We start from the raw sequence: 14410 nt of genomic DNA, 5'->3' as shown, positions 1-14410 counted from the left end.
TGGGGAATTAAAACACTTACTAAAACATGAACAGGGAAAGGCTATGAACAGAGTAAGCTTAAATTCTAAGGGACCATGTTTGACAGGGTCAAAACCCTGCTTAGTGCTGTTGAATGTACATCCATACTTCTAAAGTCAGAGTTCCTTGCGAAGGAAGGGGCGCAGTGTGGCTCATCGTGTCAGGGAAGGGACTCCTTTCTCTTTCCAGACCTTGAGAGCACTTTGTGTGTGGTTGATGTCTGCTCACACATCCATGCAAAGAAACTCTTGAGTCCAGTAGTTGATTAAATTGCCTGAAATACTTTAAGATGTCATCCAAGGGGACAAGTGTTTATTGCAAGTCTTATGTCCAAATTCATTCCTCCTGGGCTCGGGGAACGTGCCTTGTCCCTCCACTGTCCCTGTCCTGGTGTGGGTGATGGTGCACAAATCACACTTCGGTGGTCTCACGTGCACTGTTTTGCCCTGGAGAGTAACTAAACTATCTGTTCTATCAAGGTGGCACTGGATGTGTTGCATCGCAGGAAAAAGATCCCGTGCAAGAGCACGATTTAGTCAGAAACTTTCAACACAAAGTTGGAACAACTTCGTCTCGCAGAAACCACAGCCCCATTTTGCTGGGCAACCCAGGTACAGCTGGTTCGTATTCTGCTCCAAGGAGCCCAGGGCCACCTGCCCGTGCTCGGGGGGGGAGTGGGGGGAGCAGGGTGCTGGGCAGCACAAGCCTGGCCAGTGTGTTGCCCCAACGCAAGTGGTGGAGCACTCTTCAGAGAGGAAGCATCCTCTTCTGCCTGGGTGGGAGTCCCTTGCCCTCTGAGCCCCCAGCAGAGGAGACGTTTCCCCTCCCCGCTGGCTGAGGGCCGGGTGCTGCTGAGCAGACACCTGCGGCTGCGAGGCGGTGCTGGCCCCAGTCCCTGCCCCCAGCTCTCGGGGTCCCTGCCTGGAGCCGCCCAGCTCACTGCACTGCGAGTGCAGGGAAGGAGGCGCACGCGGCAGAGGCAGGTAAAGTGCTGTGGGGTCCTGGCTCTCCCTATAGACGCCCCGAGAACCCCACATCTCTTTCTTCTCTTCTGCCCTCCCCTCACCTACCCTCTCCCTTGCCAGCCTGAACTTGGGGGTTTCCTTGCCACCTATGGGGCTTTTTTGCAGAGGTGCTAGAGCCTGGCTGCAAAGGGGAAGACGGGCACTGGCGGCGCATGGACTTATCAGCAAGACTTCTGATTTTGAGGTTAGCTTTCTAGTTATCAAGCTTTAGATAAGGCATCGGCTGCATTGGAGGGAGTGATAAAACGTCTAGGATTTCTTCACATGGAAGAGCAGCTGTTTGGGGAGCAAGGGGAGAAGGTGATCTGGGAGCTCCTCATAACCAGAGAGGTCTGCAAGGGTGACATCTCAGAGATCTGATCACAGCATATGCTGCCATGGTGCAAGGAACAATCTCTGGGGAAATGCTGGATGAGATCTGCAGAGATCCCCACAGGGTGATTTGGGGTTGTCTGAAAGCTGCAGTGAACTTCTGCAAACGGACTAGTTTCACTGACAAAAGGAACTATTTCATCCTGCAGATTGTTTTATCATGCAGGGCTGTTTCACAGCAAACTTTTTCTGCACCTGCTAGGTGTCCATTGGAGTTAGGATAAAACAGCACTTCCCTTAGCATTTAATCTCCTTATATATTAATTCAGCATGCTTTAATTAAAATACACTCCCTGATCAAAGTGAATGAGTTGGGATAAAGAAATCAGGATTGACATTGGTAGCATGATTTAAGCTTTGCAGAGCAATCAAACCTTACTGCAAAATTAATAGGGCAAAGGCAGAAACAAACACAAGAAAGTTCATTGTCGAGGAAACCAGATACATCTGAACGAGACATGTACTGTGGCGCTCCCAAAAGAATAGCTAATGAAAAGGGTTTCAGTCTGTGCAAGAGCAGGACAGAGGCGGTAGCTTCTTAAAGTCTAATGTTTAAATTTTTCATCATCCATCGGTTTGAGTCACTCCTGTTACAAGACTGGAGTTAAGTATTTGCGATAGACTGAAGCGTTGCTAGAGGCTGTTGAAAGACATTTTCATAAGAGTACCTTGCTGATACATGAGATTAAACAATCTGGGAAAGGCATATTTATCAGATGTTCAGATCTGTAACTCAAGCCGTGGCAGAGAACTCTAAAAAAAACAAAACAAAAGAATGGATCCAAATTCAGCAACAAAAAGAAATGCAGAAACTAAGTGTGGCTGCAGATAAACCCTTGAAATGAAGGAGAGGGAGAGAAAACCTAACAAAGTCATCTCGAGGTCAGAGCAAAGTTGGCCAACGGGGCCCTTCATGTCATTTGTTAAAATCATGGACTAATCCCAGTGTAAGAAGGTGCAATCTGTAGAGCAGAGCATCATCTAATATCTCAGATTAACTCCTTGTTTTACCTGTGGGCATGATGAGTCTCAGGGCTGGGCAGAGGGCCAGGCTGAGGGTGCAGAGGCAGCAAATCCTCTCTGCAGTAAACTTGGTGCAACATGGATTAAAGCAGCTAATGGTCCCTGGCGCTGCGGAGGGGACGTGGCTGCAGAAACACCTGTGTGAGCGAGACCCGCTCGGTCTCTGCTTCCTTTCCATCCCAGTGCATTAGTGCAATGTGTATCCTTGTCCTTCAGGAACTAGATCGAAAGCAACAAATTCATTTCATATAGGACAACTGTGAGACTGTCAGTCTTTTCTGATGAGAATCAGTGACACCCTGGTGAAAAACTCTGGGTATCCCGTTGCTGCCTTTCCAGATTATCTTTCAGCTGTCTTTACACCACGTAGCATGGGACAGCAGGGATAGCAAAAGCTACTAAACCACATATTTCCATAGCACAAGGACATTTTCCCCCTTTTTGCAGAGAGACGGCAGCAGGGAGGGGAGCACTCCCTCACCCTTCCCGCCTGCAGCACCTTGCGCTGACACGGGTTGAGCGAGATGGTCTGTTCGAGTTCAGAGATCTGCAAATGAAGGGTCCCAGACCTGGTCTGCAGTAATTGTGCAGGCAATTAACGAGCTAGAAAAGGCTTAGGGTTCGTTTGGAGCTTCTTTACTATTTCCTTTTTCACTCCCTCTATTTCTTTTTTATTACTGGAGTTTGAAAAGGGTTAGTTTGTTTGCTTTAACAAAACTGCATGTAAGTCATATTTAGGTGGAATGTGGCTTAGCAAATAAATGGTGCTACTAGGAAGAAAATTGAAAGAGCTACTTGGTTAAAGGGAAATAAATCTGGCTGCGCATACACACTTGGTGGACTTGTATTTGCATAAAGTATATATTCTGGAAAAAGATCTAAATTAAAAACTTGGGAGCAAGCACTTTTAGATCATTCTGATCTCTATCTGTATGCCATAGCTTAGGCTATCTCTGATTTATAGGTATGAAAGTTTGGGTGATTATTGCCTTTTGACTCTGTTCTTTTAATTTTCTTTTTCAATCCAAGTATCTTCTCATTCTGATAAACACTAGAAGAAATGTCCAGACTTTTGAAGATATGTTTCTTATTGATATCGATGAATCATGCTGAGATTACCCACAGTCAGAACTCTGAAGGTGAGACCAGAACTCTCGTATGAGGGATTTATTTTATGTGGATGGCAAAAGCTGTGTGTAGCAAAATAGATGCAGTACTGTTTAGTAACTAGGACCATATTCTCTGCTTTCTTGACTTCATGGAGCTATGCCAGCAAAGAATTTAATCAAGATTTTTATTATTTAATAGCCTTTTATTTTCACTGTTTTTCTGTAAATATGTTTAATCAAAACTGCATTAAATGGTTATAAATAAATTATATGTGTGTATATATAGTTTGATCACTGCATACAATATATGTATTTTTGTATGACAGTTGAATGGTAAAACATTAAATCAACTTTTAGTAACAGGATAATCTTTTACAGATTTGCCTCCATTATTACACAAAGCTGTGGTTAGTATTTTTATTTGATCTCTCTACTAACATTTTATATTCTAATCTAAAAATAATAATTTATTACATATATTTACCATTTTTTCCTTAGGAGGAAGTAATAACTGGGAAATATCTGAATGGTAATGTACAAAATTGTTCCCACTTATGTTTCTAAAAGGAATTAAAACTCAATATCTCACCATAACTTTTTATGTTCCCTTTTTCATATGTAGCCCTCCTTGATATACTTCATTTTCAGAGGTAATGTATTACTCTCACCAACTTGATTTTTCGGTATTATCTTGCACTTCTGTTTCATTTCCACAGAAACTGGAACATTATGGATAGAATGAGATTGGCATATGCGATTATTTTGATTTAGATTTCCTGTGAGGAGTATTTCCTCTTAACAAGGAAAAAGACATTTTTCACGATAAAGCAGAAAACATGCATAAAATGAGGCTGAGGATAAATACCAGTTACAGTTTTCAAAAGCTTTGATAATTAACTTTGTTCATATGTTTCAGAATGGCTTCTTAAGGAAATGAGGTGCAGTTCCAGCTTTCTGTCCATCTCCCTCTTTCAGTCCTGCTCCATCCCCCATCCATCTCACTTCCTCCAGCTCCTGGTGACTTGAATTATTTGCTAATTTTGTTTACATTTGAAAAAGCAGCATAAGCCTCAAAGGCAATTCCACTCCTACATATTTTGGGAAAATCAATGGCTGTGTAAAGAAGACACAGTGAAATTAATGACACTGCTGACCCAAAGGCAGTAGACATTAGTCACTGTACTTTCTTTCTACAAGCAGATCAGAACAAGCATAATGGGGTGCCGGGAAGCACACCTATAGCTCCGGACTAGCCACAGCACAGCTTGTCTCATGCCTGGAGATGCTACTAATGGCAACATGTTGGAAAATTGAGATTATTGTGGCTGGTAGTGTTAGATTAAAAAAAACCCCATAACTTATTAATTCCATTCCTCATTGAACCACACATTTTCATTGCATTAAATAAGTCTACTATTAGTCTTGTTAGGCCAAAAAGCTGAATACTTGTATCATTATGGTGTAACAGTTTGCTTTTCTTATTCTTGTTTTGTCTTGTAATCTGTTATTTTACATGTTACATTATTTTACTGGCATTTTTGGTCCTGTTTTCTATTACAGTTCTAATGTCTGGACAGCAGATATGCTTACAAAAGTCATGGCATATTTTCATGCCCAGGAAGTTATGTTTACTCTTAGCAGCCTACAGGTTTGTGCCATTTAAAATGCATGAAAATTCTTATTTTAAAAGGAATGAAAAAAAGCAACCTATCTCTGTAACCAAAACTAGGTTGTCAATAATAGAGATAACTAACAGGTCTACTGTGTAGCAGATAAGTAGGAAATAGGAATAGGTTTTCTTTGTTGGTTTGGGTTTTTTTCCCCTAAGATTGCAGGACTATGCAAGGCAGAAACAATAAGAAAGATGACCTTTTTGCTTTTCCTCTGATGGAAAGCAGAAATTAGGAGTTTTCAGGCTCAGTGATTGTTTCTGAATTGTGTACACATGTTGTTTCTCCGCAAAATGGCAGATTTCTCCCAGATTTTGACCGTGACTGTAGTTTGCACTGCTGTTGATGGAATGAGAGGCTCCAAAGCATCCTGCAAAACGCATCCACCTTTTAAGGCTCCTCTGAACTCTTGTTTTTTCAAATTGTTGATGTGGAAGTGATACATGAAAAAGTCGTTCTTTAGCCCTGGTCATTATGATTCGTTGTGAGCTGGTTTAAGTGGAGCTGTAGCCTGCTTAATCAAAACCTGACCCACTCCCTCCTCCCTGCATACACTCTGTAAAAGGAGAGTGTCAAACGTGCAATCTCTGAGCCTCAGGCATTCCCAAAAGCCCATGGCCATGCAGCTTCACAGTGCTCAGACCTTTTCCCAAGCTCCATTTCACTGTCACAGCTCGTCCAAACCTACAGGAGACTAACACTGCTTCTTCCCATTTCATTGGATTTATTAACAGTTTAACGATGTAATCAAGCCTGGACCCCCTAGACAACAAGGGCCTAATTATGTTAATATTTGCTGGTGGCAGTGCAAGCTAGGCAAAGATAACAAAGTTTCAACTCAAATTCCAAATCAATTCTGAAATAATTCTGTCAGGAATTAGAAGGGATTTTACTCCAGTTTGGTGCTAATGAGCCTTACAGTGCTTTCTGTCCCAATGTTATAATTCCCCTTAGATTTTCAAAACAGGCATGAGATTGTTAACTGGTAATGCAGTTTGACGTGAGAGAGAATATTTTTGCCTTGCGACCTGATACAGACTTTTCCTTTCATCTAATCGCACATTTCCTTCCTTTTTTTAATTAATAACAATATGCACACAGTACCTGAATTTTCTGAGCTCTTTAAAAGGTTCATTTTCACAGCTCTGCTGTGTGAAGCATTAAAGCGCTATTACTCTTGTTTTATGAAGTGAGAAGCTGAGGCTTTTATTTTAAGTGGCTCACTGAAGAGGACACACTCATGGAGCCAAGAATAGGATTTAAAAATTATTGTCTTTCAGCATTAAATTTAGATTATTATTGTTAACAGTTTGTGTTGAGTATAGTTATTCTAGTCATTGACAACACAGACAATCCAGGAGCTATGTACTTACGTCTTCTTAAGCAACGATTTTCGGGGAGTAAAAGGTGCCCCTGGTACAATAGGACGAGTTTTATGTATATTACGCATATTTTCCTATACTTCAGATGTCCATAAAAAGTTACCTGAAGAACCTTTTATACCAGCCTAGACAACTACTATCCGAATTTCAACAGCTTGATCAGCAGCAGTTCCAAACTGCAATGAAGTATCTCTTCAACAGCAGAAAAGACCATCTCGTAAGTCACTTTGCACTTGTGAAAAAGAAAAGCTGCTCTCAGTTGTTTAGATAAGTGGGAAAGGGCCAAGCTGGAGGTCTTGCAGCACACACCATGCAGTTATTTAGCTAGCTTGGATTAGATTCCACAAGACCATCTCCTTAGGTTGGACTTACTTCGTTTAATTCTTCTTGTCTAAAAGTTTGGTGCCAAGTCCAAGACAATCATCTGGATTTTCTCTGTAATCAGTGCAGAGAAATGCATCTCCAGAGAACAATTTACCTTCCTGCGCAAGTATCTAAGGTAGGTAGGACCAGTTGTTCTCAGGGAGTATCTTCAGCTCTTTGGTGGCTAGAAAAAGAGCCAAGATGACTAAAGAAGGTGAAATTAGCTATTTTGTTAATTAGTTATGGGAGCATGCAAGCAAATTGTTAGACAGTTTGGAGGGGAGGCAGCATAACATCATTTGCTTGCCTCTGTGGTGTGTTCCTTGTGTGACCCATTTTAAAGTCTCGCTCAGAGTCAGTGACTGCCACCCAGCAGGATCCCCCCTGCAGAGGGGATCCGCGCTGCACGGTGGGATCACAGCGTGCTGCGTGAGGGCACTTGGCATCCTCCCTGCCGGGAGGAAGGGCCTCCAGCTGGGTATCGTGGAGGGGGTGGAGATTAATCCGGGAGAAAGGGAGAGTGTTTCCCCAGACACATGAGGTGACTGCCCAGAGCAAACACTGTATAATCCACTCTTCAAACAATGGTGGTGCAGCTCCTGCTGCCAAAGCACACAGGATAGGTGTGCAGCATGCACTGGGAGGCAGAGCAGCAGAGCATAAGCCCTTCCAATAAACTGTAAATTTCATCTTCTCAAAGATCCTGCACAGTTCTTCCAGGACTGATAATATTGCATGAACAAATCACCAGGCCCAGGACTATCAGCTCTGAACAGGCTGTCCTAGACACATCGACTAATAATCCCTCCCCAACCAGGGTGACTTTATTCCCTGGGCTTAGTTCTTTGTTGTTGCCCCATCTTCTGGAGGGGATGTTTGTAGTAATGGCTGCGAGAAATACTGCGTGGGAAAAGGTCTATTTTAGAGATGTCTACATATTAAATTATGTAGGAAATAATACCCATTCAATCCTGATGTCCTTTCATTTTCTAAGTAACTAATTCTTTCATGAGAGCACACACTATAACTTCAGCCATTTGGATTATTTTTCTGTTTTTCATTTTGATTTTTGTCAAAAGATTCAAACTGGTCTCTGACCAGTGCCAGAAAGGAATTATCTGAAGCGATGCAACCATACAGTATTTTGCACCATATTTTTTGTAGACTGCTTTCTGTCAGGCCCCAAAATGATCAATATGTTAAACTAATCAAAGAAACATTCTTTTAACTCTTTGTTGCTTGCAGGAAATGGGAAATACTATTCTTGACTGGGACAAGACTAGAGAGATAATTTTTCAAAGCCCAGGAGTAAACAGGACCTTGTTCCTTGTAACACTGGATAAATGCTTTCTGGCTCTGAATGCTTTGGACTGTGTGGATATCCTAAGCCAGGTTTTGCGTGTGTCAGCGGTGAACTTTCTCCAACCTGACATAATTGGGAGCCTCCCAAACATTCTGCGGGAGGATGCTTTCAGAAACTTGTAAGCCATTTCTTTTCCAGACACAATTAATAATATGTAGCATTTGCTGACTGTATATACTTTTAAAAAGAGATTAGTATGTCGTCTCAGTCTATTTTCCAGATATAGAGATAGAGCTTTCTGCTTATGTGTTGCTGTTTCTAAAAAACATTTGTCCGCATGTGTCATTTAAAAAAAAAAATAGTTAACTCATTGGTGAACTAATATACCATCGTATCACTTAGATCAACAGTATTCAAGGACCTCTATGACAAAACCTCAGCAAATACACAGAGAGCTCTGTATGGCTGGATGAAGCAGGTTCTACAAAACTCCTGTAACATGAGTGGTATGTTATGCACAAAGTATTTTCTTCTTGCTTATCATAAGAGAGAAACAGTCAGCAAAAGGCCTATCCATTGTATTGAATTGTTTCCCAAATTGAACACAGGTCTGTTTAACAGTAGCTGTCTTGAATAGCTTTGCTTCAGAATACAGTAAACAGATTTGTTATTCAAGGCAAACAGTTTTCCAAAGATACTTGTTCTTCACCTTTTTTGCACAGAGCTACACACAAAGTCTCTGTACGCGAGACCTTTTTCTAAGACTCAACTAAGATATGATTGTCAGGTACTCTGCACAGGCATGTTGTTCACTTCTGAACCCCTATTCAGACTAGATAAATAGATTTGTCTCAGAATACATTAGCCAATGCGCTGTTTAAAAATACAAAAGAACTGCGGGACATTGTGAAAGTTCTACTGCACACGGCACTGACTCATACAGAAAAGAGACAAGATAAAAACAAAGTTAGTTAATTCAGATTGTATACATTTTACCACATCTGTTTGCCTTGTTAATATGTCTTAAACAGATGTGGCACAGCTGGGACAGTGCAGGACAGGGTCCACGAGGGGGCTGTAAAGCAGCAGCAGCACTGACACAGCAGAGCCAGTGCTTGGGTTTCACCCAATATCCCAGCAGCGCTGTCATGGGAGCATTTTAGACTTCTAGATGTGTATGATCTTCCTCTTTTCCTGGAAATCAAAGGCAAAATACCCACTTGCTTAGCTGGAGCTAAATTTGGCTCCTGGGACTTCTGCTGTTTCAAAATATCAGAGTAACCTATTAAGTCGTAGAAAGGAAGTTTATGATGCTGCTATGAGGTGGTATTACTGCCACTCCATTAGTGGGGAAGCAAAGATGCAGAACTTGCCTGATGATACTCAGCAGTCCTGGGAAAATCACACGGCATCAGACATTTTCGATTGTGTCTGAAACATTAGTGAATCTTCAGTTTGTAAAAGATCACCCAGCTCAGGAGGGACTAAGAATTGCCATGCCTCTCTTACATCCTGGTTGCTGCTTCAAATGTGAATTGGTGCAGATACGGCAAATCCACTCCTGAAGGCATTGGATGGACTGATTACCAGCTAGGTCTGGTAATGTGAGTGGCAGAACCCATCAGCCCTGAGCAGATGTTGGAGTGCTACCAACATCCAGGTGGGCAAGTCTAAAGCTCGCTCAAGTAAGTCTGCACACCACAGGTCACATCACGGAGTGTGGGACAACAGAAGAGTCCTGCAATAGTCTGATTTAGTCACTTGAACTTTGTATGTGGGTAGCACTGGGACCACCTGGGAAAGGGATTAGCCCTCTGCAGAAGCAGCATCTTCCTCACTGAAGCTCGACAGGAAAGAAACTTGGAGGAAGCCTCATATTTGTGGTCCCACCTTCCAAGCATTTTTGCTGGTTTTGGTGACAGAGAGCTCATTGCCGTGTCTCTGTTGTGCCTGCAGAAATGCAGAGGGCTTTTCCGTCACACTGCATCTCCCACCGTGTCAGGCAGCCCCTGCAGCTGGGTCATTGGGCAAGCAGGAGATGACATATGGCTTCTGTGACTTAAGGATCAAATCCTTCAAGAAATTGCTTTGCCACTCAGCCAATTATCACATTTCATATATTAAAAAAAGCCAAGATATTCAGAGATAAAACATGCTCATAGCCTTTGCAAAAACAGGAGGCTGTAATTTTTGAATTTTGTACCTTATTTAAAAATAACACAATGGGATTGCCACTACCATGGTTGGTAACTGTAAGTCTGTTCAGCTAAAGGCCACAGACAGCATCCTTAAATTGCAATTGTTTTTTTTAACTCTTCTATCATATCCTTCAGCTCTCTTAATATTTGATCACTTCAGAAAACAGGCTTGACAGACAAGTCTGCTGGGAGCATCGTCTTGTCTCAGCTAAGGAGCTTAGATTTGTGTTTTCAAAAAAGATCACTATAAATGGGGTTCTTCAGCTTCTGTTATTTATAGGGTGGTTTTTTTCAGATACTGAAAACTCTGCAAAATGCAATGATGAATTTATTTTAAGAGAGTTGTGAGTATCAGCACTGCTAAGGAATATGTTCAGAGGTATCACGCATTAAGCATCCAAAGTATGACACTTTGGAGAAAACAACTGTCTTTGTGGCTCAGAGTAGCCACCTAGTCCATAAATACTTTTTCTCAGGGATGTTTGGATCTTGATTTCATTTTCAATCCTTGTGAGAATTTTACTAAATGAATGACATTTTTTAACTGTTACGCAGTACTTTGGGGGTTTTTGCCAACCTATTTCCATATAGGTATATGAATGATTTTTCATTTTCTCCATTATTGCTATTGCTGAAATAAGTTGTATCATCAATAATAATATATAAGACATATAATGTGTTATAAGGTATCATGCCTTCCTGGTGTTCTTAAATAATATATTTTATTAGGAAAACTGAATTTAAAAAATGCTGCTCCATATTTAATACTATTGGATTAAGTTTTCCTGTCCCATACTCTATCTGTTTTCTATTTCGACAACATAAAACATTAATCATTTTTGTGTGAGAAAATTTGAGACGTTTGAAATACTATTTCGTTTTCATTAAAAAATGTATGGGCTCATAAGAATGTGGTCTTAAAATCTAGCTATTGGAGGGAACCTGACTCTCTCTGCTAAGGATTTTTCTGATTTGCAGATTTTTTTTTTTTTTGTTATTTACCAATAACAATATACTGGGTACAATATATTTGAAAAATAATTACTTTCTTAACATTGTCATGGTTATTTATTTGTACAAAACAGAGTTCAACGAATCAACTTCTTGGGTGAGTGCAGAAAACTTATGGATTTTGGGAAGATACATGGTCCATCTCCCATTAGAAGAAGTTCTGAAAATTAGTCTCAATGAAGTAAGTAACAAAATGTGGTTGGATATATCTGTGTCAAGTGATGTCAGCTACAAATAATATGAACACAAATGCAAACTTAAACATGAACAAGAAGTTTATATATTGTAATTACTTAAAGTGAATCCAAATCCTTTGTCAACCAAATATTCTTCTCTTTTTTGGAATGTGAAAGTGCCTATCATTAATATGTAATTATTTATCTGTATCAGACTTCTGTGACTTGTACTGAAAGCAAGATAGGGACCAATGACAGAAGACCCTCAAACTTCACTTACTCAGCTTTGCCTTCAAGAAGACTGTATTATCCAAATCAATCTTCTTCCCTTCCCTGTAACATGAACGGAGACAATTAATTTAGAATGTGAAACGTATCTTTCATTGGATGTAACTGTTTCATAATCCTGATGCATGCTTTTGTACTGATCAGATAAGACTATTCATTAGCTATGACAACGCAACAAAGCAGTTGGACACAGTGTATGATATCACACCAGAGCTTGCACAAGCTTTCCTAGAAAGAATAAACTCATCAGGATTTGATATGAGAAATACTTCAACTCTCTACAGGTAAGACTGCTTTTCTTTTTCTTTTCTGGATGTGTATGGAGAGAACGAATAAGTAAGGAGAAAAGAGAGGAGCAATAAATAGCTGATGAGATTGTTGATGTGGTGTAGCTTTTTCCTTCCAGCAGAAGAAACTAGGCTGAAATCCAACCCTGGTTAGCAACAGTGAAGAATTTCTACTTCATGAATTTTTGGAGGTGTGCCTAATTAGCTAATGCTTTGTCTCCTGCTCTGCAGTGAGGACCTGTCTGTAGTATTAGTAGGAGGACTACAGCAGTATCTGAGGGACTCAATCAAAGCTCCATCGCATTGTGTAGTACAGCAATAAAATAAATTGGGGTAGCGGGACATGAGTTGCCTTGGCTGTTTGAATCACAAGAGATGGAGATTTTTGTGGAAATCATGTTACAGTTAGGATTGAAGGAGGAAATGTGAGTTCATGCCAGCCAGGACTGCAGGTGGTTTTTAATTGACGTGGGTATCACCAGAGAGGTCACAAAGTGAAGAGGTATAAAGCCCACCCTGCTGTCCTCTTTATGTCCTGCAGGGTCAAGGTGAGCCACGTTTAAATGCACGTGACTGTTCTGTCTGTAAGCAGGAAACTGCATTTTCAGGGCTGTGAAATCAGCACTGAACTTTAACAATAATAAAAAAAAGAAAATAAACTGCTTTTACTCTTAAATACACAGTGAGCATGAATATCTGCGAGAAAGTGCTGTACTCCACACTTACATTTACACTGTCGTATAAATGGATGTATTTAGTCCCAAGACACCACTGTCTGTAGTCTCCTTGGGGGATACCTTGGAGTTTTAAACTAATGGAGAATATGCTTTATGGCTTCAGAGCTCCTGTCATTATTGCAATGTAACTCACTGACTTCCATGAAGTATTGCTGATCGTCGGAGATGTAAGCGAGGGAAGAATTATGCCCACACTCTGAATTTCAATGTCAGAAATCTTAAAAACTATTTTACCACTCATGAGAGGTGCCACATTCTCACAAATGAGAGAAATGTCATGCTCTGTAATCCTTAATATATTCCATTTTTACAACACACTTATTTTATATTACCCATTTTAACCATACTGATGATTTAAATGCACTTTTACTTTTAAGAAGTAGTATTATTCATTGCTGCTAAACCCAAAGGAGATGAAGAGCTCTTGGTGGCTATGCAATAATGCATCGGAAGGTAATTATTTGTTATAAAAATGCAGTTACAGATGTTTCTTTGATTTTATGTTAGTTTGATGATGTCCCATGAATTCAGATGGGCTGCTGAAGCAGTATTTTGTTATATCGCTAAGCAGGTTGTTGTTGAGGGACTAGAGGAACAAAAAGCTAAGCCTTTCTGCACAGCAGAATTTTACTGATTTGGTGATAGTGCTGCAGCATTGTCCACTGCTGATTTAGTTCACATCTGGACATTATCGCCTAGGCTCTGCCTATGCTTGCATCATTGAATTGCTAAAAACCAGAGACTGTAGCAGGAGAGCTGGGCTTTGGGCACATCTGTGTGGGTTCTTGTCTTTTGTAAGTTATCAGTGCAAAGGCTAGGAGTGTACAGGGGCAGGGGATTCATTCAGGCTTCCTACAAACGAATTAATCACCATTGCTATAAGGTTTAAAGTCCAAAGAGAATGATACACAGTTCATACCTGCCCTGCAGGGCTGCAGGTAATGGCAGTAAATAAGCACAAGGCCTAAGTCAGAAGGCCACCTACAGCAGGCGCTTATCCTTGGTGGTATGACTGCTTCTCTCCACCAACTACGGCTGTGGTTGCACTTTACAGAGGTTAAGGGAAACTCTGACTTAAATATTCCAGCATGGGTATGGTGGAGAAAAATGAGCTCCACGTCTGGTTCACAACACTGCCTTGCAAACTGCTGTGTTGGCACAACCGAGACAGTGAACCTCAGTGGGTTTTCTCCTCGCCAGTGTGGAACTGGACAGGTCTCCATCCATCGGCCAGTCCTATGTTTGGTGTGAAGTACAGCAGGCTTTGTTTAAACCTGAAACGATAAAGAGGCCATGTAATGCTCTAGCTGCTGCTCTGACACATGAATGAGTTACGTTGCATGTGAAATCCAAGCAGGATTTAGAGTTCAAAACATCCGATCAATCCAGATAAGAACTCAGCAAGTCACTGCTAGAGACTTACTTAGCCCTCCATCCTTTTAAAAGC

The 14410-nt window shown here is 41.0% G+C and overlaps 1 protein-coding gene across 1 annotated transcript in view; it reads left to right on the top strand.

Moving 5' to 3' along the window:
* The first annotated feature begins 3454 nt into the window (after positions 1 to 3454).
* OTOA (otoancorin) overlaps positions 3455 to 14410 on the top strand; it is a 38149-nt gene continuing 27193 nt past the window's right edge. Inside the window, exons 1-10 of the mRNA XM_010304033.2 lie at positions 3455 to 3578; positions 3927 to 3955; positions 4047 to 4077; positions 4171 to 4198; positions 5109 to 5196; positions 6686 to 6817; positions 8209 to 8444; positions 8669 to 8772; positions 11550 to 11656; positions 12084 to 12223. Coding sequence (XP_010302335.2) covers positions 3500 to 3578; positions 3927 to 3955; positions 4047 to 4077; positions 4171 to 4198; positions 5109 to 5196; positions 6686 to 6817; positions 8209 to 8444; positions 8669 to 8772; positions 11550 to 11656; positions 12084 to 12223 — 974 coding nt within the window. The 5' untranslated portion in view covers positions 3455 to 3499. The remainder of the gene's footprint in view (positions 3579 to 3926; positions 3956 to 4046; positions 4078 to 4170; positions 4199 to 5108; positions 5197 to 6685; positions 6818 to 8208; positions 8445 to 8668; positions 8773 to 11549; positions 11657 to 12083; positions 12224 to 14410) is intronic.

This window comes from Balearica regulorum, chromosome 15, assembly GCF_011004875.1.
Source record: "Balearica regulorum gibbericeps isolate bBalReg1 chromosome 15, bBalReg1.pri, whole genome shotgun sequence".
Classification (NCBI taxonomy): domain Eukaryota; kingdom Metazoa; phylum Chordata; class Aves; order Gruiformes; family Gruidae; genus Balearica; species Balearica regulorum.
The sequence above is the reverse complement of the archived record's forward strand: the minus strand, read 5'-3'. Positions and strand labels throughout refer to the sequence as shown.